The sequence below is a fragment of the Balaenoptera ricei genome, chromosome 2 (genome assembly GCF_028023285.1).
Source record: "Balaenoptera ricei isolate mBalRic1 chromosome 2, mBalRic1.hap2, whole genome shotgun sequence".
Taxonomy (NCBI): Eukaryota; Metazoa; Chordata; class Mammalia; order Artiodactyla; family Balaenopteridae; genus Balaenoptera; species Balaenoptera ricei.
The window spans coordinates 158,832,397-158,857,976 of NC_082640.1; the positions used below are offsets into that span (position 1 = coordinate 158,832,397).

General features: G+C 45.5%; 1 protein-coding gene across 2 annotated transcripts in view; it reads right to left on the reverse strand.

The window, feature by feature from the left end:
- The window catches only part of DPF3 (double PHD fingers 3), a 253,600-nt gene extending 240,820 nt beyond the window's left edge, over positions 1-12,780 (reverse strand). Inside the window, exon 1 of one of the 2 annotated variants that reach the window (XM_059914560.1) lies at positions 12,731-12,780. In XM_059914560.1, coding sequence (XP_059770543.1) covers positions 12,731-12,762 — 32 coding nt within the window. In that variant the 5' untranslated portion in view covers positions 12,763-12,780. Of the gene's footprint in view, positions 1-12,360; positions 12,377-12,730 lie in introns of those variants that run through there. The other variant, XM_059914562.1, reaches the window with a different exon arrangement.
- Positions 12,781-25,580: the final 12,800 nt, after the last annotated feature.

Below are 25,580 nucleotides of genomic sequence, written 5' to 3' on the forward strand. Positions count from 1 at the left end.
AGGCAGCCACCCTCCCAGTCTTCCAAGGCCTTACATTCTAACCAACCAGCGTTAAGTATTTCAGTGGCGGGGAGAGAAGAGTATGCTTGGGACTATGGGGCCAAGGACAGGGGTGGCCAATTCTACCTGAGGGTCAGCAAGGGCTTTGCCAGGGAAGAGGGGACTTTGAAGTGTCTGGAAGATGAGCAAGTAGATGTTTGTCATGTGCCTCTGGGGCAGGATAGGGCTGGGGAGCCACAAGCAGTTTGGTAAGACTATAGGGGAAGTGGGAATGGTGCCACCTGTCTGAGCAGGGATACAGAAGCATCCTTTCAGGGTAACAAGTTCACCCACATCGCTCATTCTAAGGTTCTTAACCTGGAGCCCATGTAACTCTAAGGCATCCGCTGATGGGCTCCTCAGAGTCTGTGAACCCCATAAAACCACAGGCAGATGTTCACACCTATCTGCATTTTTTCTGGGGAGATGATCCAGAACTTTCATAGGATTCTCAAAAGGGCCTGTAATTGCCAAGGAAAAGTGAAAAAGAAACACTCAATAGGACATTGAGTTGCCTGAACACCAAACTGTGATGTAGAAGCCATGGTTTCCTGTCTCTGTACCCTGAAGATAGCTTAGTACCTGACATATCACAGGTTTTCAGAATTAGCAGAGCTCAAGGGATGAATACAAGGAGATGGGAAGAAATCGCCATTTTCATCATCAAAACAAACATTGTGTGTACAGACATTCCTGTGCCAGTCAGTGGGCTAGATTTTACAAACCAATACCTCTTTCCATAAAGGCACATGGAAAAATACCTTCTCAACTTCCTGTTCACAGGATTGCAAAGCCAAGTCCCTAAATGTGGATACAAGTCACCCAGGGCAATTCACTGCAATCCCAGATCAGGCTCAAACTTTAGTTGGCAGTTGCCTAGCAACAAATAACCCTGAAGACACATCACCAAATAGAGATGCCAAAAGGGCATTCTGTGGGCAAGCTGGTTCTGAAAACTAGCCCCCGCGCAAGTTTGTCTGCCAGGCCTCTCTGGGACTGTTGGGGGAAGAAGCAGACTTTGCAGCCAAAAGGAAGCTGGAAGAGGGGGTGGGAAGGTGTTCAGATGGTGGTGTGTAAGAAGTGGGCACAGAAACAGGGAACCGAGGGCTGAGGGAGCAGGCAGCCTCAAATAGAGAAAGCAATTGGTGCCTCTGCAGGTCCTCTTTCAGACCGTACCTACAATTACTCTTCTGAGCAGCTGCTGAGCAAATCCCAGCCATATCTAAAGATGCAGAAAGTGGCAGGAAGAATTGGCTGCACCTACATCCAGCCCTGCCCTGAAGTCATCATCCTCCAGCAGTTCCACTGAACTACGTCAGGTTGGGGTGAGCAAGATGACAGACCTCCAGACCCAGGAAGCAGTTTTTATCCAGCTCTCCAGGGCAGCTCACTCCCTTACAGAGGCAGCAAGCACCAAAGAGGCAAAGAGACCTCACTTTCTAAAATTCAGATTTTTTTTTTTTCTTTAACGAAAAGCTCAGAAACTCCTTCTGCTGAGTCAGGTGAGACTGGGATTCCTAAGACAAAAGTTCTAATCCAAATCATGGCACAGGCCAACACTAGGCACCTCTCCCTGTGCAACGGTGGAAAGAAAGCTTGGGCCTTCTTCAGAACCCGTTCTCCTGGAAGGTCTTGGGGGCCAGGGGGAAGGGGCAAACAAATATATCAGTCAGGAAGCGACTCAGGAAGAACAAATGCGGAAGTCAAACAACAACAAATAAGGCGGATATAAATCCAGATAAAATATTAAGATCATTAAAGGGCTGCTGCTCCCTGAAGATTGGGAAAAATGAAGAGAGTTAATTAAAAGCAATCTCCATGCACTGCTGAGCCAGCCGGCCCTGATAAATCAACAGCTGGCGCTTCTGTGGAGGGCAGTCAGGGGGCTTCAGGAGTGGGGTGCGGGGGGGTTGCTGGCCGGGGGAGGGGGGCTGCTGCAGAGATGGCAGTGACGTCCAGTTGAACACAGTGACTTAAGTTTCGTGTCTTATTAAATATTTTATGACCACTGAATAAAGTTGTTCTTCTAAGGGGGGAGAAAATGATCATTCGGGTGAACAAAAAGTGAGGAAGATAAGGGTGAAGAGATATTTTTTGTTTGATTCAAGACATACTTGGGACCATGATGTCAGCACCTCTGATCTTGCCCCAGATGCAGAGGCTTTTGTTTCTTCTCTCTACCTGATCTGCACAGGTAGATGCCTCTTCTAAAATCTCTCTGCAAAACCCTGGGCTATGTTTGTTTTGGGGGTTGGGGGAAGCAGTGCAAAGTCAGGGAAAGAAATGAAGAGGAAGAGGAGATAAAAAAGACCTTCAAAATTCTCATTGTTGATCCAAGCCAGACTTTTAGCGCAAAACTAAAAGGTCAGTGGAAATTGTGGGAACTTTCTTTTTTTTCTTTCTTGCTTTCTCTTTCTTTTTCCTCCTTTCTTTCTCTACTTCCTTCCTTCCCCCTTTTCTCTGCAGTCAGATAAAGTTTTTGTTCTCCATTTTAAACAAAAAAGAGCTCAGAACTTTGGGGGCCAATCTAAGTAAAAAAAAAAAGAAAGAAAGAAAAACAGCGATTTTAGTGTATTACAAAAACGGCCCTTCTCTATTCTAAGGGAACCCTCCAGTTCTTCCTTGATGGAAATATAATCAAGAGAAATGATTGGGAGAAAGTGTTTTTTTTTTTTTCCTCCGTAGAATTGGGATTGGAAGGGGGTGTGTGCATGGGGAAACATAAGGAATTATGCATTTGGATATGCATTTTAATTAGGTGGACAGAAGCAGCCGCCTGTTAATTTTTCTTGCTTGTTTCCACTTAGCATTCATCACAGGCGAAACCACCATAGAGCACTCCCACGATAATAGATGGTTCTGCATTGGCTAAGTCCTCGGGGAAAATAATTAGCAGGAGAGAATATATTCTCTCCACTTCAACTACCCCATCCACCCTGCCCTCCCCCACCTCCAGCACCACATTGCCTCCGCCCTCCCCCCCACCCCGCAACTGACAGTGGTTTCACTAGAAGCCTAAGGGAGCAGTCCGCCTCCCGGTTTACAAGCACTTACTTTGCCCTGCCAAAGAACAGGGGTCTGGAAGGAGAAACGGACTGGAGGCCTTCGTTGGAGTGGAAGCTCCTAGATGCAGGGAGGGGGGCTCTATGCCGCTTAGCTGCGAGGGGCAGGCTCGCAATCAGAATTGGCCAGGACAGGATGAAGAAAGCTCCAAAGAGGGTGAGACAGTTCTCCCTGAGCTCAACTAGCAGCAAACAGAGATATGTAAAGAGTCCTTGGTTGAGGATAATGGGAATAGGGATGACGTTTCTCACTTAATTTGCCTTTATAAAGTACAGGAATGCTGTGGGTTTGCAGCAAGCTTGGATCTGAAGCATTTCCAAGGCTGGCAAATAACTCTGTCATTCTGAGATTTGACCCTCGCCACGATGCTGTCCATAGTCTACGCTTGTATAAAGAACCAATTCTTGCCGCTGACCCCCTATGTCAACAGCACACCCTCCTTGTTCACAAGCAGATTTAAACCCCAGCCCCCCGGTCACCCCCTCTCCCTCCCTGGAGTCTTCTTGATAGAAGGAGGAGCCAGAGACTGGCTGATGACCGGAGCCCAAGTTCCAGGAGAGCATTCCCTCTGCCCGCCAGCGTCTGATTCCTCTGACCACGGGTGGACTCAGTACACGGCTGACAGTGGGAAATGAAATGAGGGCTTCCCTTGAGCTCATATTCTCACCTATTTCAAACCCAGACGATGTAAAAAACCCCACTGAGATCCCAGGGCTATTTACACACAGCTGGACGAGTGAGGCTTTGCATTTACTGAGAAACAATGATTAGATATGATGTGTAATGCCAGGATCTTTTCGTTTATTTTAGTTTTAATATAGTAATGTTTATGAGACATTGCTGACTCTCTGAGAAGGCCTCAGTTAGCTACGAGAAACTTTGCAGTTCTAGTAACACCTCACATTTGTACTTTACACCTTCTGAAATGTTTTCACATCTATTATTTCATCTGGGCCCCTTGCAGGGGGTAAGCAGGGCTGGGTACAGGGAAGGGAAGCGAAAGGAGATACAAGCCTTTCTCACCTTATGAAAAAACAGGCCAGATTTACTACCTCTTGACTTTCAAGCTGTCCTGTCATCCCAGGTGCTCCTTCCACCTGAACCCCTGTTGCCAGATGAAACCTCCACTCTGCCTAGGAAACCTTCACTCCAAGCCTCACCAGGTAACTACTACTGCTGCAGCTTCTGGAGCTCCCCCAAACCCAAACCCTGACCCCCACAGGGAGTCACTGCCCTCAAAGGGTTGGGGTTAGGGGGAAAAAGTGAAGGCAATCCTTGTGGCTGGGGATGAGAGAAGTGAGTCTCTGGGTTCCCAGGGCATTTACTCCTCCTCCCTAAAATAGTGGTTGTTCCACGGGGGAGGGGGGTTAAAAGGCTGAATTCTATGATACTATCAGTATTTTTTTTTTTTTTTAAGTTTACAAGGAGGGAGTTGCCTGTACTATCTAGAAATGTACTCTCTGGGTTTTAATAAGTCTAAAAATGAAGGGGAACCTAGGCATATACCCAAAAGAACTGAAAGCAGGGACTCAGATAGTTACTTACACACCCATGTTCATAGCAGGATTATTCACAATAGCCAAAAGGTGGAAACAACCCAAGTGCCCATCATTGGATGAACGGATAAACAAAATAAGGCATATACATACAATAGAATATTATTCAGCCATAAAAAGGAAGGAAATTCTGACACATGCTGTAACAAAGCTGAACCTTAAGGACATTATGCTAAGCAAAATAAGCCAGTCACAAAAGGACAAATATGGTATGATTCCATTTATACGAGATGCTTAGAATAGGCAAATTTATAGAGACAGAAAGCAGAATGGTGGCTAGCAGGGACTGGAATGGGGGCGGGAGGAGGATGAGGAGTTACTGTTTAATGGGTACAGAGTTTGTTTGGGATGATTTTTTTAATTCTGGGAATGGATAGTATGGATGGTTGCACGACATTATGAATGTGCTTAATACCCGTGAACTGACACTTAAAAATGGTTAAAATGGCACATCTACATGTCATATATGCTAAATATACATGTTATGTGTATTTTCCCACTAGTAGAAAAAAAATTTAAGGGGCTGCCTCTGTATGCTAGAGCTCAGGGTGACCATTTTGTTTTGTTTTTCTTTCATTTTACCTCTCACAATTTAGGCTTTTATGAATTCTCTGATAGGTTTTACAACCCCCCTTCCTCCTTTAGACTTGTAGAAAATTGCCAAGGGAGCTTCCAAACAAAGGAAAGCCTGATAATAACACCCCCAGAAGAATCTGGGATGTTCTGGAGGCATGTCACTGAATGAGAGGCAGTGAATTCCAATTTAGACACTGCTAATACCCACCTGGGTATGGCCAGACTCTGTGGGTCTGCTAGACACCTCCATTTCCTCAGCAGTTATCATGGGATACAACAGAGGAAGCTCACTGAGACATCAGTACAGGCCCACATGCTTCGGCTCACTGAACAGTCAGGTAACTGCAGCTGCCCAGATGGAAGTGAAATAAGCACTTTATTTCCATGTTAATTGGGATGGGCGCCGTGGTAGAGGGGAGGGCTGTTCCAAGGAGACTGTAGATAAATGAAATCCAGAGAAGAAAAATCTTTTGCTTGGTTCCCTGTCTCCCTCCACACATTTAAAGAAAAGAGGAAGAAAAAGATAGATGTTCTCAATAATTCCAGTCTTTTGCACAACCAAAAACTTTATCTGAGTGCTTGTAAACAACAAAATAGGCTAATTAGTTTTCCCACTTCTCTTTCCATCCTCTAGTTGGAGTGCTAATGAGAAGAAAAGTGTTCAAAAGGGATAATCAGAAGAAAAGTCCACATTCTAAATGGGCCACCACCTGGTCCCCAGGCTTGGGCCCTGAGAAGGGAGAGATTAGAACCCCAAATGGTAGCATAATGTGGCAAGACTGGATCAGAGAAGATGAAACTACGGAAGAGTCTACCAGTCTTAACTCCCCTTTAGAGCCACACTTTAAAAACAAGAAAGGGGACTTCCCTGGTGGCACAGTGGTTAAGAATCTGCCTGCTAATGCAGGGGACACGGGTTCGAGCCCTGCTCGGGGAAAATCCCACATGCCGGGGAGCAACTGAGCCTGTGCACCACAACCACTAAGCCTGTGCTCTAGAGCCCGTGAGCCACAACTACTGAGCCCATGTACCACAACTACTGAAGCCCACGCACCTAGAGCCCATGTTCCACAACAAAGAGAAGCCACTGCAATGAGAAGCCCGTGCACCATAACGAAGAGTAACCCCTGCTCGCCTCAACTAGAGAAAGCCTGCGTGCAGCAAGGAAGACCCAACGCAACCATAAATAAATAAATAAATAAATTTATTTTTTAAATAAATAAATAAAATAAAAACAAGGAAGAATTTGAACACCGGCTCCTAACTATCCTCCTCATCCTAATTAACCATAGTAAGAGCCACAGGTTTTTGACTTGAAAGGAATTTTGGCAATCAAGGGGCATCACCCTCATCTTAAAGACAAGGAATATGCAGCTCAGAGAAGTTCTGTGTCTAAGAGCGCATAGTTAGTGGGTGGTAGGGCTGAAAACAGAGCTTAGATCTCTGGGATCCTCTCCCAGGGCTTTTTCTCCCCCATTACTCTGAAGCTACAAAAGAAAAGCCACTGGTGAGAAACAAATGTGGAAGAGGGACAGAGTTTGAGACAGGGCCACACTGATGGCAGGTGAAAGTCTGGGGACTGAAAAACCTTCTCTGGTGGAGCTTCCAATTGAAGTTAATACAAACAGCAGATTTTCAAAATGAATAACAATGAAAAAAACTCACTCATTTCATAGCAACATGAGATGACCACAAGGGGGATTAGACATGTGCCATCATTGTTCCTTGGGCTCTTAACTAAGGCCTGGATAGTGCAGGACTCAATGTGGGCTATTTGAACCCCATTATTAGGGGCTCTGAGCTTAATCCCCTTGCCCCTCCCTGCTTCCAAACACAACCCCCTAAATCTTAGTCTCCTCAAGGCTTCTCTCTTCCCTTGCCACTCCCACCCATTACTACTATTCACAAACACACAACCTAGAAATTCCCAACACAGGCTGCTCCTCTTTTCCCACCCCCCGCCAAAACACCTCCTAACCACTACTTTTAAAACTCTGATGCAAACCACAGGCTTCAAAAACCTTCTTTCAGTGACAGTTTTATGATGCTAGCTCCATTCATCCATATGGTTTGACAGACTGTGAAACACTAGTAACCGGACCAATAAGAGAAACAAATTACAAAAACACCACAACACGTCATCTCTCCCCAGTTGCTCACACAACTAAAGAAAACTTTGGAACTTGCAGTAGATCATAATATCAGTCTCTCTTGCTGTTAAACAATCATCTTTTCAGAGTTCCAGACCACACAGTGGTTTTATCCACTTACCTATCCTCTCCCCACCCCCACCCCAGGCCACTCTTTTATCTTTTCTTGTTAAATACCTAAATGTTTAAAGATTATTTAAAGCTAGGGTCATGCTTACATAGGCCCCTGCTGGAAAACCCTGGCTGGGCAAAAACTATTTCAGTGGTTGTGGCACTTCTTTGGCCAGGGGCTTGCCACATTGGGCTACATTTCTGTCTTCTAGTGACTTTCAGAACACTCAGAAACCACAAAAGTTACTTTACAGAGGTTGGGATAATAAACAGGCCTGGATTCTGGTGCCTTTTTATGACCCACCCCCAGCACCACTACAATCAGCATGGCTGCACTTTCAAAACTGAAACATCAGCCTCAGTTTCCTTTCTTTTCCTGGCACAGGCTCAGAACAAAGCCTGTTGACCGTGGCATTTTATTTCTTGCCTTGATCTGAGCAGATGGTTTTGGAATGGCTTTAGACATTATGGTGTTTCTCAGATGTGCCTAAATTTCAGCTACCTGCATGATTCCAGAAAGACAAAGGAGGATAAGGAGTCTCCAATTAAGTTGCCTCTGAATTCCTGCCCATTTTATGGAACTGAGCAGCTCCCATTCAACTGGAGACCTCTGGATGTCTCCCGGGTGGTCTGCAGGTCCGGCAATTTTCAGAGGTTTAACCTGTGACGATGCCTTCATTTGGGTTCTGGCAGAAATTAATATCCTTTATGGGTATCTCATCCAAACCAGACATTCTTCCCACTGAAAAATAATGTGTGCTAACGAAGTTCGGAAAATTTAAGGATTTTTTTTTCCAGTGGCAACCATAAGCAGATGCAGAAGTTGGTTCTTAGGCATATGTCAGCTTAAAATGTCTGAGGGTCCTTTTTCATAAGGGGCTAAAATAATGCCCATAAAAAGCTGCAAGTTCACAAATTCCCAACTGCAATGTTCCCCATTTAGTACCTACCCACGTCCCCCCACCCCAACAGAAAGAGCCAGAAGGAGATTAGAACCAGGAATGTGTCCCCCCTACACCATCCTCTCTGATATCTAAACTGAGTGTCACAGCAAGAGTGAAGTCTGGCTTCTAAGTGGCAACAATTACACAACTTTCACAGGCACAAAACGACTTTAGATTAGAATACACTGTCTCCAGATCATAGAATGTATAAAAAGACGAAGATCTGAGGTCCATCTATGCACATGACCAGCTGCTTGACCTTGGCTGAGTAAGTATACTTGCTTCTCCCAGAGCTGTGTCCTTAATAACAAAACAGAGATATAAAACCATGCCTCCAACCAAGCAAGGGAAACTCCTTACAAAAAAGTTTCAATACAATTACGTATCTGTATGTTCACATGTTACAAGCATGACCAAATAGTTTTCTGCTCTCATTATTTATAAACAAATAGTTACTTGGGGTAAATCCCTATTGGCTTATATGGAATAATTAAATAATAATAACAGTTATTCTTTTCTAAGCAGGCAATTAGTATAATAGATATATACGTGTATAATCCAGTCTGGCAGAAGGTGGCAGACATTCCCAGTTAAGTGCATACAAACCAGCGTTTTGATAACTTAATAAAAGAGTAAGTTGTTTAAAGTGTTGACAGCAGATTTGGGGGAGGCTGGCTAACCTGAAGTAGAATATCAAATAAGATTAGAATCTATATTAAAAGCAAAAACAAAAAAAGGATATAGCAGGGCAAAAAAAAAAAAAAAAGCTTTATGTTTCCTAGGTATGTAGAAATCAACCAGAATACGATAGGTAATGTGGCAGACTTACACATAGACCTTTATCAAATCTATATTTATGTTACCTACATAACATGGCCTTTTACTTCACTACATGGCCCTTATCTTGCGTGTACATGTAAGAAATAAGGGTGACTCACACATCTAGGCTCAGACAATGTAGCTGCTAAATTAAATAATGTGCAATACCTATTTACACATCATACATGTCCATCGATGCTTTTAAATTCTATCAGCCCAGATGTGACTGCTTGGTTGTGGAGCCACCTGCCGTGTCCCCTTTGTGATCTGATCAGTCCAGGCGGCTCCTGTTTCTGCCTCTAACACCCTATTGGGCAGTAATAAGATGTTAAAGGCGACAACAGACAGAAAAGCCAGGCTGTCAGCTTCAGAGAGGACGGGGGTGAAGGGTACAAGGAGGAGGAATAAGAAAGGGAGTTGAGGGGAGATCAAAGACAGGCAGAAGAAAGCTAAACTGCTGAGAGAGGAGATGTGGCTCCAGGAGCTTGGGGCCCTACAGAAGACCCCAAAGCAATGAGATTCAAATTGTGCCCTCCAGTTACTCAAGCTATTGAATTATTGAATGTCCCACGTGGAAAAAGCTAGTGTAATGAAAAATGGTCTACACTCAGCACAGGCAGAGCCCTACAGAGTTGTTGCATGAAACCTGGGCTTGTTTCTTCCCAGAACATTACCCACCACCACTTTATCCCCCAATCCTAGAGGAAACCTTTGTGTGACCAGTTTCTATAGGGGGCGTCCTCGGTGTTGGTCTTTTTTTTTTTTTTTTTTTTTTAAGGGAAGGGAGAGAAAGACTCAGAACGCACACAGAGAAAATGCTGATGTTGTTCAGCTCCGTTTCATTGTCAAGAGGGACACAGGAGAATAAAAACATAGCTCTCCAAACCTTTCTCCCTGCTCCCCTCCTCCCAGCACCCCCATCCATCCCTTCCGCTGGATGTGTCTCTGCGCTTTGTTCTAATTTAGCCCATGCATAATTTATTCACGTGTGTATTGTTTCCTGATCAGCAACTTTTAAAAACAAATGAAACATATAAAGATGATCTATTAAACAAGTTGTTTTTAAAAATAAAGGCAGATGTTGTAGGTCTCGCAGTAACAACATGCGTGCTCCTGCGTTAGCAGTTTAAAACCCATCTAGGTCGCAGGAGGCTCGGCTGGTCGGGGGTATTGTTTACACACCCTTACCACCAGGGAAAGGGGTCGGGATGCAAAAAATGAGCGGTTAATTATAAATGACCATTCAACTGCCACCTAGAAAAAGCAGGCTGGGGTGTTGTGTGTATGGCGACACAGAATTACAAATACATCACATTGCAACTGTTTCTAATTATACAAAGTACAAGTGTAATAATTCAGAACTAATTCCAATAACCAGCCCGCTTCTCTGTCCCTTTCCCCACTTCTAACCCCACCCCACACAGACACCCTCCCCAAATACGCACCCTTCTGCGGTCCAAAAAACAAAAACAAAAAACTGGAGCGGCAGGAATGAGTGTAGAGACCTTGCGCCCGCCCGCGCGTAAGCGGGCTCCCGCGTAATAACTAGGGTACCGCTTTCCCAGTAGGAAACAAACCTGGCGCACATGTGAAAATAGATTTATCTAACTTCAGTTTATCAGGAGGCATCAGCCCCGCTATGCGTTTTCGGCTGGAAATGTGAAAACTCCAAATCGGCTGTGGGTTCGGTAAAAACTCACAGCATCAGCTGTGTGGCAGCGCTAGCGACGAGGAGAGGGGATGCGGCGAAGTTACGCCCGTTTTTTCTGCCATAAAACATCTTCTTTCTTGGGTGAAACGCTGTGGCGTTCAAGTGCAGCGTATCCTATCCGAGCTTCTGAGCGAGAACTGAAGCCGAGAGCTGCTCTGTAATCAGCCTCAGCTTCCAGTGTCCTCTTAGCAGCGTTAATACATATACAGACATTTAAAACTCCGAGATCTGGGACATTCCTACCCTTTTCCCCTATTACCGATAGGAGATAAGCTGGTGCAAACACCTCCCGTTCTCCCCGCGCGTTCCTTCGCGTTAAGAACCCCCTGCCGCCCTCCCGCCTCCCCGCATGCGAACCTGGCTTTCAACTCCTAGGGGAGCCCCGGGTGCTGACGCGGATGCGCTAAGTTAAAAGAACCTGGGTGGGCATCCGCCACGCACCCGCGAGAATTCGGCACGAAACGGCCCCCACGCGCACCTCTCCCTCCCCTCGCCCGCGACTTTCAGCTGGGAAGTCCTAATCCCAGGCGCGTAGACCCACCCACCCACGCCGCGCCGAGATCCGGAGGGAGCGCCCCTCTGCCAACATTACTGCCAATAGCACCCCTTTTAGAGAGACGCTAGTTTTCCGAAGCCACCCCCGGCTCCGCGATCGCGAGCGGACTTGGCGGCTTAACAGTTCCACCGACTGGAAGGAAGGAAGGAAGGAAGCCAGGATAAAAAGGAGGGGGAAGGAAGGCGAGCAGGAATTGGCTGTCGGACCCGGGGACTGGCCCCCGCGTGTCCTCGCCCAGCCCGCCCCCTCCGTCCCGGATCTGGGCGTCCGCTCAAAGTCTCCCGGCGGCGGCCAGAGGCACCTGCCCCTCGTCTGGCCGGGAGCAGACGCAGCCCGCTCAGGCGGGGAGCCCCAAGCTGCCTCTCGCCTGCCTCGGCTTTTCACCCGGGGGAGGCGAGAACACCATTCATAAGACCTGCAGCTTCCCGGTCTCCAAATCAACCCCAAGTTAACCGGAGTCGTTAATTTACTACAGCCAGCTCCCCCACAAACACACCCGGAGACACACCGGCGACCGCCCGAAGCGCCGTCACGCTCCGGGGGCTGCCCCGGCAGGAAAGCCCCGGGCAACCACCTGGGCCCCAGGGCTCCCGGGACCCGCTGCTCCCCCTGCGGTCCTCCCAACTCCGGAAGGTTTGCACAAACTCCCCGCAAGCGATCGGAAGGCGGAGAGCGCCTTGCAAACTCCGGAGCTGCCGCGGTCCGCTCACCACGGCGGACCTAGCTGCGGGGCGGGGGCCGCGGGCTCCGGAGGCGCGGGGCTCAGCCAAGTGCACCCAGGCCGCCCCAGCCCTGCGCTCGCCCCCAGCAGGGCCGCCCCCCGCGCCACGCTCACCGCCCCGCGAAGCCGGGGACTCAGGGGACCGTGCTGTCCCCGAGCTGCCCACGATCCCCTAGCTGTAGAGCGCTGGAGCGCCTGGCTTCCCTGCCGATAACCCCTCTCTCTCTGTCCGCCAATTTAGAAGAACACAGATGTAACAATTTTCTTCTTGTTAATTGCATCTCCTGACATTTCTGCGCGTTGGGGGGAAAAAAAAAAAAAAAAAAAGATGAAGAAGTAAGAGCTGAAAGAAAAGAGAGAAGCCCCGCCGCGGCTGTAGGCGCCTGCAAGCGCAGTGCATAGGCAGCGCTCGGCCCGCAGAAGGCGCCTTTTTTTTTTCAAATTGAAACCACGCGGAATATGTACATTTTTTAGTCTTACTTACGCTTTCAGGGGGTTGTGAATGACAGTCGCCATTTTGCTACAATGTAACAGAATATTGTCTGTCTCGGAGTTCTAAAGGTTTGCTCAGGGGAAGCGGAGAGCCAATCAGAGCACGGGATACCGGCCCGCCGGCCAATCGGCGCAGCTGGTCGCCAGGTGGGCGGGGCCTGCACGGTGGTAGTTATTAGGGGAGCTGTCAAAGCCCAGAGGTCACTCCCTTTTGTAGAGCCCGAGAGCAAGCAGGTCTTAAAGGGGCAGTACCGCGCGAGCAGCTCTTTTTCGGATTGAGGAAAGTGGAGACGCACGGGAGAGTATTTTAGTTTGGTTTGAATCCCTACTTTCTAAATAACTGCAGAGAGCTGCGCTCCTGGACAGAAATGTTTAAGCCCTGGACAGAAATATTTAAGTATTGCCAACAAACCACTGAACCCCATTCATTAGCTTTTGGCTTTGCTGTTACGTTTTTAATCCCCCAAAGGGCAAATCCCCTTGTTCCCGTGCAAAAGTTGAAAGGCGGCCGTTTCGTCTAACAAATTACTACACGTGTCCTGCCGTTTGCTAATACTCCGGGTCCTGCGGCTTCTTAATATTCTCCTTCCCGAAGTGTTGTCTTTATCTCGGCCACCTACCTCTCTTGGTTTCTTGAACTGCCGCCGCCGTTCCTGGCGACTCCAGAACAGCAACTCCCCTCCCCCTGCAATGTCTCAATGTCAGGCTCGCTCCCTCCTGCAGCCTGGGCTTTCGTTACGTAATGCGCGGTGGTCACTCTGGCGGTTCCCCACTACCACCTCTTCTGTTCTCGAACACACCAGAAACTTCTGAAATGGTCAGATTCCGGCTGGCTTGAGAGCTAACTGGGGCCTGACGCTCTGACCTTTAGGCTTAGGGGAGGGGAGGTTTAAGGGAACTTTGGAAACGCTTTCTACCCCTAGGAAAGCGAGTAACTAGACAGAAGTTGTGGAACCTAGGCTGGGTGTTGCCAGGCTCTCTTTCGGGGAGTAGCACACGCGATTCTGGCGTCAACTTTAACTGATTAGACAGAAGGTGAAAAGAATTTGCTAATGAATAATCCGATGTGACCCGAAGCGTTCAGAGAGTCTCTGTCTGCTTCAAGTCAGTGCGAACGCCTCACTGGCGAACCCCTGACAAAATCGGGAGACTTCTGCGAAGCCAAGCTTCCACTGGGCAGCCTGGAAGGTCGGGGTGGATGAAATCGCACTGAATCATGAATAGGGGCCTCGTCAGTATACAGAAATCTGGCTACCATCCCAAAGTTGTTTAATCAGGTCAAATAGCTAAGATAGTGGGGGAGGAGTGAAAAGGGGGGAGAGGAGATGCCAAATTGCCAGTTCTTCAAAGCTGTGCCCTCTCACTTCCTTTCTCAGTGCTCCCCTCAGAGCAATGGATAAAATAAAATAAAAATTTTTTTACGTTCCAGAACTTTCAGAGTTCAACTCCATACACTATTAGAGTTACAGATAAACTGGACTGAATCAGTATGTTTGTAAGACTTGACATTTTTAACCCCTTCTTTCTGCCTACTTAATAGCAGAGTCAAGTTCTATAGATTGCTTTGTAACTTCTTTTTTTAACTGAAATATAGTTGATTGGCAATGTATTAATTTCTGCTGTACAGCAAAGTGATTCAGTTATACATATATACATACATTCTTTTTTTATATTCTTTTCCATTATGGTTTATCATAGGATATTGAATATAGTTCCCTGTGCTATACAGTAGGACCTTGTTGTTTATCCATTCTATATATAATCGTTTACATCTGCATCTTACATCTGCTAACCCCAACCTCCCTGTGTAACGTCTTTGCACAGCATCTTGCAGTTTGAAAAAGTTATCGCCTTTAAGTTCAAAAAATCCTGTCCTTATTAATTTGTCAAGGGATTGGTTCAAAAGCTAATACTTTTCTGGGATGGGCCTTGACAACATTAAAAAGCAAGCACTGTTTTCTGACCCAAGAAGTATGAGTTTGAACTACCAGTCAGAACTCCCAAAGCCTCTTTGAGATATCAAAAGCACAGCAATTCAGATTAGAAGACAACAGTGCATTTTAATATATGCAGCTAGATAAATAAGCAGGAAAGGTAGTGCCTGCCCTGAACAAGGCTTACAATAGGAAAGGGAAAACAAATTTATATTACATATTAAAGAAAAAATCCATACTCTAAGCATGTATGGTCATTTATTGAGTTAAGGCCAAGATGCAGAAACCAGCATAATTTCAAAATATCCAGCACACTTGAAAATGGCAGACCAGATATGTCTTCATTTTGAGAAACTAATCCAGAATTTAAACATTTAAGTTACATTTTATAATGACTGAATTGAAAAAAAAATTATTAATTAAAGACAGGATTTGGGTTTTTTAAGTACTATAGCCTTGCCTTTTATAATCTAATGGAATGTCATTTTAATTCTGTCAACACAGGTATGACTTTTAAATAAACAGAATTGTTGTGAATTCACCTTTTATCAATTATAAGACATAAGAGTTATTATTAATTTAACTTTGGTTTTTATGTCCTAGATCAAGATTTTTTTCTACAGTAAGACACGTTCTGTCAATTGGCAGATTAATCCCATCTGCAATGAGACCAAATTGTTCAAATAGGACTTAAAATGTACTGATCTCACCTCACAAAAAAGCCACATATTTTTTTGCCAGAATGCCCAAAAGCAAAGGAGCTTAGAGTAGACATGTTTAAATGAGACAAGAACCCTAAAAATTTGGGGAGAATGTTAAATTTTACATTAATTTTGCAAGGAAGTGCTGTATATGGTTTAGAAGTGTGGACTCTGGAATCCGCCTGCCTGAGGTCACCATTTGCCAGCTGGGTTATCTTGGGCAAGTTTACTTAGGAACTTGAATGTCTCAGTCTCCTCATCTGATAAATGGCAGTAATAATAGAGCCTACTTACCTACTTAAATGAGGTAACACATGTCAAGTGTCTGGTGCATAGCAAGCTCTCAGTACATGCTGATTATTATTTTTATATAGATATTTAATTCTTTCCTGTTGGCATAAGGAATGAAGGGGATCCAAATAAAAAGACACATCAGAAAGTGAAACTGTCCATCAAGTTTAGATTTTAAACTCATTAATCCAAGAAAAATAAGCAAAGAACAACTTTGATGAGAACGAAATAATAAATAGGACCAGTTCAGTTTGGGGGGTTTAACTACTTAAACTACATAAACTACTCTTACTGACTGTAATATCAAGAGACTTTTGAAATCCCATCTCTAAAGCTCTATAGAGAGTCATATATTTGAATACACTCCATCCCTCCCCATCTCTTTCATCATGATTTAGTTGGTTAGGTGGCTTCATTTGGAGAACAGAGTAGGCCCAGAATAAACACTTCCCCACCCCACCTGGAGAGTCTAGAGCTGTGCTGTCCCATATGGGAGCCATAAGTCACATGTGGCTCCTAAGCATTTGACATGTGGCTAGTCTGAATCCAGATGTGCTGTAAGTGTACACACACACCAGATGCCATAGACTGAGGACCAAAAAAGAATGTAAGGTATCTCATAATTTTCATATTGATTACATGTTGAAATGATGATATTTTGGATTTACTGGGTTAGATAAAAAATGTTATTAAAACTAATTTTACCTCTTTCTTTTTAACTTTTTTAATGTGGCTACTAAGAAATTTTAAAATATTCATGTTGTGTTTCTATTGTACAGCATTGCTCTAGGCAGTGTATGTGACCTGGGAAAGAAGGGTGAGACCTCTCTGAATCACGTTAATCCATCCTGTGTAGCCTTCTCAAACTCAGCTTTGACGTAGGTTAGCAAAACTCCCTGGTCCCGCTTAAGTATGTGTTCCACGCCACCCATCTAGAGGACCATTTGGCGTGCGACCAAGGACCCAAGTACCTGAACCACTAGGGGCACTGGAATCTGTTTTCTCTTAAAGAAAGTTTGAAGACTATTTCAGCAGACAGTGAATCAAAGCTGTGAGGAGATGCTCACCCAGAAGCAGGGAAGAGTGGCATTTCTGTAGCAAGTGTCAGCCTTTCCAGCTGACTTCTTTAAGGCACATGGAAATAAGAGAAGTAAGAGAAGGAGATGCAGGCCTCACAAACAGCCAAAGAGTTTATTTGAAAGAGGAAGCTCGCCACAAAAGCCATCCAAAATAAAGGCAGTTCCCAGTGGGCTCTGGGAGCTGAAGGAGTTTGAAGTCTTGTGGGTATTTAAAAAACAAGAACAAGCTCACCCTCAATCCCTCCATTCATCCACAGAACAATCAATCATGGCCTTGGCAGCTGGTTGGCCATGCTGGTTCCCTGAGATCCAGAACCAGCTCTGGTATGTTCTAGGCACTGGGCTGAAGAGGGGGCATCAAAACTGTAATCTAGTTTGCTCTCTTCTTGGGGATGGAGGTGGAGGGGTTCTTAATCCATTCCAAAATCTCAAAGCACAGGAAAAAAAAAATCAAAATCTGGATATGGGAGATGCTCCTAGGGCCAGACCTCTGAAACCTCCTGTTTCAGGGAGAGTCGAATTGAAACCAATGCACGCTGCTTCCACTCACTCCATTCATTCATTCACTCATCTATCGGAGGCTTTCTACAAGGGAGGCTTTGTGCTAGGCACAGGTGGCAAAATAAAAATAAACCAGACGTGGAAACAACCCTCAAAAAAGCAATTCCCATCCATCTGGAGAGAGAATAAAAATAGTAGGCCAACCCTACAAGTAAGCAGAGTAATTACTTGATGTGACTTAAAAGGGAAAAGTTGTCTGCCCAGCCAGTCTCGCATTTTCCTGGCATGGTGCCCATAATCCCATCCTTGGGTGTTTATTTTTTTTTAGTAAATTTATTTATTTTATTTATTTATTTTTGGCCATGTTGGGTCTTCGTTGCTGCGCGTGGGCTTTCTCTAGCCATGGTGAGTGGGGGCTACTCTTCATTGCGGTGCGCATGCTTTCTCATTGTGGTGGCAGCTTCTCTTGCTGCGAAGCACAGGCCCTAGAGCATGTGGGCTTCAGTAGTTGTGGCGCACGGGCTCAGTAGTTGTGGCTCCATGGGCTCTAGAGCGCAGGCTCAGTAGTTGTGGCAGCTGGGCTTAGTTGCTCTGCGGTATGTGGGATCTTCCCAGACCAGGGCTCGAACCCGTGTCCCCTGCACTGGCAGGTGGATTCTTAACCACTGCGCCACCAGGGGACTCCCCCTTGGGTATTTATTGAATGCATTCACTCCTTTGGGTTTTCAAGGTTTCATGGTATCGAGATTTTCATAAATCGGCATAAAACAAGGGAGAAGTGATATATGCCAAAAAACCTCAATGGAGGGAGCAAGTACCTCTAACGCTGCGGGAGGGAAAGGCTTCATGAAGATGGTCACATTTAATTTGGGCCCTGGTTGGGTAGATTTCAGAAGTGAGCCAAGAGGTAAAAGGCCTTCCAGACCCAAAACATAGCCTAAGAACATCTATTCATTCAACAAATATTTGTAGATTCCCTACTCTGTGCCACTATGATCCTTTCTGCTGGTCCTAGGGGTATACTGAGACCTGAGACAGTCCCCACCTTTAAAGGACTCATATTTGAAAGGTAGGGGAAGGGGGAGAAGGCAGTGACGATGCCGTGAGGCGGAAGAACAGGGGGCACTGTGGGGTTAGATGAGGCACCAACCAGACAGGAGGTCAGGGGTGTCGTCTTAGAAGAGGTGAGGGCTTCCCTGGTGGCACAGTGGTTAAGAATCTGCCTGCCAGTGCAGCGGACATGGGTTCGAGCCCTGGTCCGGGAAGATCCCACATGCCGTGGAGCAACTAAGCCCGTGCGCCACAACTACTGAGCCTGAGCTCTAGAGCCCGCGTGCCACAACTACTGAGCCCGCGTGCCACAATTACTGAAGCCCACATGCCTAGAGCCCGTGCTCCGCAACAAGAGAAGCCACCGCAATGAGAAGCCCGTGCACTGCAACGAAGAGTAGCCCCCGCTCGCCACAACTAGAGAAAGCCCACGCACAGCAACGAAGACCCAACACAGCCAAAAATAAATAAATAAAATAAATTTATAAAAAAAAAAAAGAGGTGATACCCGAGCTGAGTCCCCAATGACCTGTGGGACAAGAGATGTCCCTGCAGAGGTGGCAACACATATAAAACCTTTGGGAGGTGTGACAGGGCATCATGATTTCAGGGGATCCTGTAGTAGGAAGGTAGTTGCAGGGGGACGAATGAGACAGAAAAAGCTAGAGAGGTGGGGCTGTTGCCAATAATAAGAGATACGGAGATTTATCTGGAAGGCAATCAGGCAGCACTGAAAGATTTTTTTTTTAATAAGTTTATTTGTTTTTTATCTATTTTCATTTTTGGCTGCGTTCGGTCTTCGTTGCTGCGCACGGGCTTTCACTAGTTGTGGCGAGTGGGGGCTACTCTTGGTTGTGGTGCGCGGGCTTCTCATTGCGGTGGCGTCTCATTGCGGTGGCTTCTCTTTGTTGCAGAGCACAGGCTCTAGGAGCGCAGGCTTCAGTAGTTGTGGCTCGCGGGCTCAGTAGTTGTGGCAAGCGGACTCTAGAGCTCAGGCTCAGTAGTTGTGGCTCACGGGCTTAGTTGCTCCACGGCATGTGGGATCTTCCCGGACCAGGGCTCAAACCCATGTCCGCTGCATTGGCAGGCGGATTCTTAACCACTGTGCCATCAGGGAAGTCCAACACTGAAAGATTTTAAGCTAGGGGTGAAAATGAAGTGGTTGCCTTTTCAGAAAGCTCATTTCAGCAGCAATATGACCACAGACTGGAAAGAGGCTGAGCTGGAGGGCAGGGAACCTGCTAGTAGGTGGCACTGGGGTGAAGATAAGGGGCAGGATCGGTGATTTCTAAGGAAGTAGAACCTGCAGGACTTGGTGTCTGGCTTGCTGTGGGATTGAGGGAGATGGGAGGGGCCCAGGATAATGCCAGGTTTCTGGCTCCTGGAAATGCCAGCAGCCAGCTCCCCTTGACTAGAGAAATATGAAGTCAAGGTCAAGGCCTGAAGGCTGGAGGCCAGCGAAGCCCTAGGACTTTCTACTGTGGGAGAGGAGCATGCCTTACTAAAGATCGTCCAAACTCCCCCATAATGTTAGTATAAATCTCTTCCCCTGGGGGAATGGTGACCTAGGCTGGGATTCTCTTATACCCCCTTCCTCTGGTTTTTCCTTTCTCAATGGACTCTACCTTCCATTAAGGGCCTCTTCCAAATCCCTTCCTGCTAATCTCCACCCTTTCTTTCAGGGCATGCTCTGAATCGGCTTAAAGAAGCAACTCCTCCTGGGTAGTTGCATCTTAAGAGGGGATTCTAGGACACCTCAAAACTTTCACAAGAGGGCTTCCCTGGTGGCGCAGTGGTTAAGAATCCACCTGCCAATGCAGGGGACACGGGTTCGAGCCCTGGTCCGGGAGGATCCCACATGCCATGGAGCAACTAAGCCCATGCGCCACAACTACTGAGCCTGAGCTCCAGAGCCCGCGAGCCACAACTCCTGAAGCCCGGGCGCCTGGAGCCCATGCTCTGCAACAAGAGAAGCCACCGCAGTGGGGAGCCCGCACACCGAGAAATAGCCCCCGCTCACCGCAACTAGGGAAAGCCCGCTCACAGCAACAAAGACCCAACGCAGCCAAAAATAAATTAATTAATTAAAAAAAAAAAACTTTCACAAGAAAGGGATCAAGACTTCATGAGATATACACACACATACATACACACTCACGCACGCAGAAGCAGTGCCTTGATTAGAATTGCAGGCACCAGGAAAGGCAGCGAATGGGATATTTTTATACAAGAGCTTTCTCCACTCAAATCACAGGGAGTAATCAGTCTACTCTGAGGACTGGCCCTGGCCCCTTTTCTCCCTCACTAATGCCAGACAATCACAAGTGGGCCTCGGTTCTTCCCGATAGAGGCACTGGTTATAGAGCTCTCACCGAGTCTATTTCTTTTAAGACAGCTAACTCCTCTCTCTACCTGCCAAGCCCAAATTTTCCAAATCCGCCGTCGGCTCATCCACATGGACACCATATCTGAAATCCTGGCAGCTCTTGCATCCTAAATCAAAGCACCTGGCAAGGTCCTCCTGCAGAGAAGAACAGAATGGAGCAGGGAGGGGGGAAACTTCCTTCCACCATTACCACCACGGGGAGTGACTAGAACCATGTTTGGACCAAGACATAAATGAACCAATTTCCCTTCAGACTGTATCCACACATAAAGAAATAACCTCACCCCCTCAGCCATTTCCTGGGTAAAGAAACTTCCTTTCATCTGCAAAATGGCTGCCCCAAGAGCCCCCAAAGAGGGGTTTCCTCGGGGTATTGCTTTACGTGTGGTAACACTCCGAGGCACCTGTCTCCCTCACTCACACCACTGACATGACCTCGGGCTTGTCCTCTGTCATTAGGCAGGACTCATCCAGGAAGAGTGGAAGAGCCAAGCACAGGAGAACATACTAAGTCTGGCTGTTCTGCATATATTTACACCACCATATAAAAATAGGTGTCCACAAGCAGGAGAGATGGACAGAAGCCACAGGACCTAAAATGTCCCACACTCTGGCAAAGAAGGGGACAGAGGCTTGCTGAATTGCAGATGTTTTCTACTCTGACGCTCTAGGCGATGAACTCTGTCCTGCATAGCTGCAGAAGGACCTCAACTCCATGTTTATTCTACTCAAGAGGAAAAAGGAAGGAGATGAGAAAACGTTCCTGAAGTCCACAGAGGACCCAGTACATTTTAAATGCATCTAAGCCAACGGGGGCAGCCAGCCTGGGGGCAGCTCCTCCCAGGGGGTCCAGAACCCAAATGAAAATAATGACAGAGGGTGAGTGAGGTGGGACTGCTGGAAAAGAAAACAGAATGGAAGCAATTTGTTTCTGTAAAGAGGAGAAGCAAAAATCCAATGAAAGGGGATTATTAAGGTCTAGACAAGAAATGAAATTTATTTTGGTACCTAGATTCCCAAAGTCACCATATGTTCTCTGTTCTCACCAACCAAATTTTTTTATCCCTGCACAACGGACAAAACTTTGTATAATTGCCAATTTGTAATAGTTGGGACTCACTGACAATTCTGAAAAACAGGGCTATTTTCTAAACACAAGCGGGCTCACTCACAATGACTCTGAAAACCATCATGTTTCTAAAAAGGCTTTTTATAAAGCTGATATTAAATATTTTAATCATACCCATTTGGTAGGGTGTAGGATGTAAACCTATGTGGATTAAATGGATCTCAAAGGACTTCACTGGTGGTGCAGTGGGTAAGACTCTGTGCTTCCACTGCAGGGGACATGGGTTCAATCCCTGGTTGGGGAACTAAGATCCTGCATGTCGCATGGCGTGGCCAAAAAAAAAGAAAGAAAGGAAAATATGCTTGTATGTTAGAGTATCTCATTTTCTGTCTCTCACAAAATGTGGAGGGCAGGTATGGCACCTTTAAATCTCCAGAGCCTGGCCCTAAGCCTAGCAGATGGTTAATACCTGGTAGTTGAAACAATAAATAAAATCATAAATAACTATATCTAGTAATAGAAATCCCACCCTATTAAAAAACAACTCTATTTCATATGCACAAGGATGGCTAGAATCAAAAAGTCAAATGACAAGTGTTGACGAGGATATGGAGAAATCAGAATGCTCTTACACTGCTGGTAGGATTGTAAAATAGTCCAGCTGCTTTGGAAAACAGCCAGGCAGTTCTGCAAACAATTAAACATATCATATGACCCAGCAATTCCACTCCTGGGTATAGATCTAGGAGAAGTGAAAACATATGTCCACACAGAAACTTGTACATGAATGTTCATAGCAGCATTATTCGTAATAGCCAAAAGGTGGAAACACTCAAATGTCCATCAACAGATGAATGGATAAACAAAAGATGGTATATCCACACAACAGAATATTATTCAGCCATAAAAAAGAATGAAGTACTGATACATACAACAACATGGATGAATCTTGAAAATATTATGCTAAGAGAAAGAAGTCAGTCACAAAAGACTACATTCTATGTGATTCCATTCATATGAAAGTCCAGAATAGGGAAACCCATAGAGACTAAAGCTATTATTTATTAGTGATTTACTTAGGACTGGAGAGGGCAGGTGCAGGGGAACAAGAGGGTAATAGCTAAAGGATACAGGATTTCTTCTTGAGGTGAAAATGTTCTAAAGTTGACAATGGTGATGGTTGCACATATCTGTGAATACAATAAAACCCATTCAATTGTATACTTTAAATGAGTGATTGTACAATATATAAATTTATATCCCAATAAAGTGTTTTTTGATCTCTACTCATAATAATGGCAGAAGCTCACTAACCCAGAAATTTCTATGGCCATTTTCTCCCTGAGAACTGCATCAGACAGTAGAAAACGTCGACTACTGGAGAGAATTCAACCTTCAACTGGATAATTCTATATTCACGTTAGCCTCTTGCTTTATACCAAGTAACACAGAGAGAAATTCCTTGCCAGGAAAAGCTTGAAATATTGAAGCTATAACTATGACCAAACAAATGAGCTCATTAACAGAGATTCTTAAGGCCGATGGATTTCTGGTCTTTCTATAAAGTCAAATATAAGTGTTGTGATCTTGCATAATAGCCTCTGTGGGGTGCTTCCTAAAGTGAAATCTCATAAAGTGGGGGCTGAACCAAGAATGTATTTTACTTAATGACCAAAGCTACTCCCATCCCAAGTTTGATTTCTTTTTAATCCTTATTTATACGGGGGGTAGGAGGGCCAATTTCATCAGAATTGGGGTCTATTTTCATTTTCATAATGTCTTTAGCTAGTGTTTATCATAAATTGTGAATTTTGGTTAAACTCTCCTATGGTAAAACCAAGGAACGTGACAATGAATGCTACGACTGGATACATTGATGACAGTACTGAAGAGTAAGGAGGGAGGTACAGAGGAAAGCATAATCAGAAAGCCTCAGAACTCAACCCTGGCTCGACTACTTACAAGATATACAACCTCTGGCCTATGATTTAACCCGGTACCTCAGTTGATTCATCTGTAAAATGGGGATATCGATACCAGCTCCTAAGGGTTTCTGGGAAGAACACATGTCATAGCGTAAGTGACATAAGGAAAAGCACCTGAGAAATACTTCTCCCTTCTCCTTAGGAAGAGGATGAAAGATGGAGTGCTCGTTGGTGCTTAAGATGTACAAGGAAGGGAAAGAACAGAAGATAAGGGATGGTGGAGTTAGGGGGAGTCTGAGGTAAACAGCACGTGGTCCACTAAATCTGCTGAAGCCAGATAATCCTCGGCCAAAATGGGAGGCAAGACGTGCCTGTGCTCAAGGAAAAAGGGCATTAGACGTAACAGAAAGCAAAATGAGAGGCAAACTGGTCTGTCAGTAAATTCTTTGAGTTTATAAAGGAGTCCGTCCTTTCAAGAATTTCCTTTTGGGATATCTAGGGATTAGATGTGGATGACAATAGGATGTGATTAAACGTAATATCCAGGATGTGTGTACTAGCAAATTACTCACTGTTAACAGGGATATTTCAAAAGCCTGGATTTTCAGGGAGAAAGCCGTCATGGAAGCCAACATCTAGTCAACGTTAGAGTGTCTCCTCTTTTGACACCCCATTAGAAGGAGGATGGAGTTGTGCAACTGTTCTTTACTTAAAAGAATAAAACCGACGTCTTGGAAAAAATGCACGAAGTCCACCCGCCCAAATTTGTTACTGGCAATTGAGCGCCCTCTAGTGTCAGTTAGTGGGGAAGACAGACTTTGAAAGCGGCAAAAGTTGGGAAATCCTAGTGTCCCAGCCCTGGAAGAAACTGCCAAACCGGCAATGCTTACACAGATTACCTCCAAGGCAGAAAAGGGTTGAAAAAGAATCAAGATGATACAAGTGAGTCCTTCTGTCATGAACATCGTAGGTATGCACAAGATGTTTGTTGAATGATTTAATGGCATTAGGTCCATGGCAAACAGTCCTGAATTAATGCCACATCAGGGTATTGACATGTAATGAACATGCCACCTGTCAAATGGATACAGCAATGGAAAACTTGATTGTTCAAATTTTAGAATGTATTCTGAGTGATACAGTTGTGTAAGAACCATGGTAGGGTCACCTGTTTGAAATTAAGGAACTGCTCAATTGGGTCTACCAGATGTGTGTGCTGTCAATAAAAGCAAGTCACCTTTTCCTCCATGAGCTTTGGTGAGTCCATCTGCAAAGCTGGGGGAAGCGGGGAACACGGCTTGCCTATGAAGAAAGATCACCCATGATCCCACATACTGTTAAAACAGTAAAACATGATTTATTTATCATCCATGCTGAGTCAGGTGGGGAAAAAAATGCCCAGTTCCATAGCCAAAGCTGTTTTGGCATCAGACCTATGATTCACTGTGAGGGGAAGAAAAAATTCACCACACACACTTACCTCAAATTGCTTGCCAGGCCAGTTTATTTTGTTGCCAGAAACTTATATTCAGTGGATTCGACAATATATGGAGCAAATATTCCCTGGTTATTCCAGGTGTGCCCAGGAGGATTGCAAGGATTTTTTCTTAAGGAGAAAAAAAAGCCAGCCCCAGCATGCAATGATCCACTTTTATCAGAGTACCCGGATTTCTGGGACAGCCAGCAATACACTGGAACCTGCATTCTCCCTGTTTTGAGAACTTAGAGAGACAATCCCTATACAACTTCAGGGTGAATATATGACACACACCATATTACTTCCTTCACTTATGAAATCTACAACAACTTCTACTTCTTTCTATGAGAATGCCAAGTTGTATCTACAGCCCTTATTTATGTCCCCTGGATGAATGGTCAATTACCTGAAACTGAATATCCAGCAGAA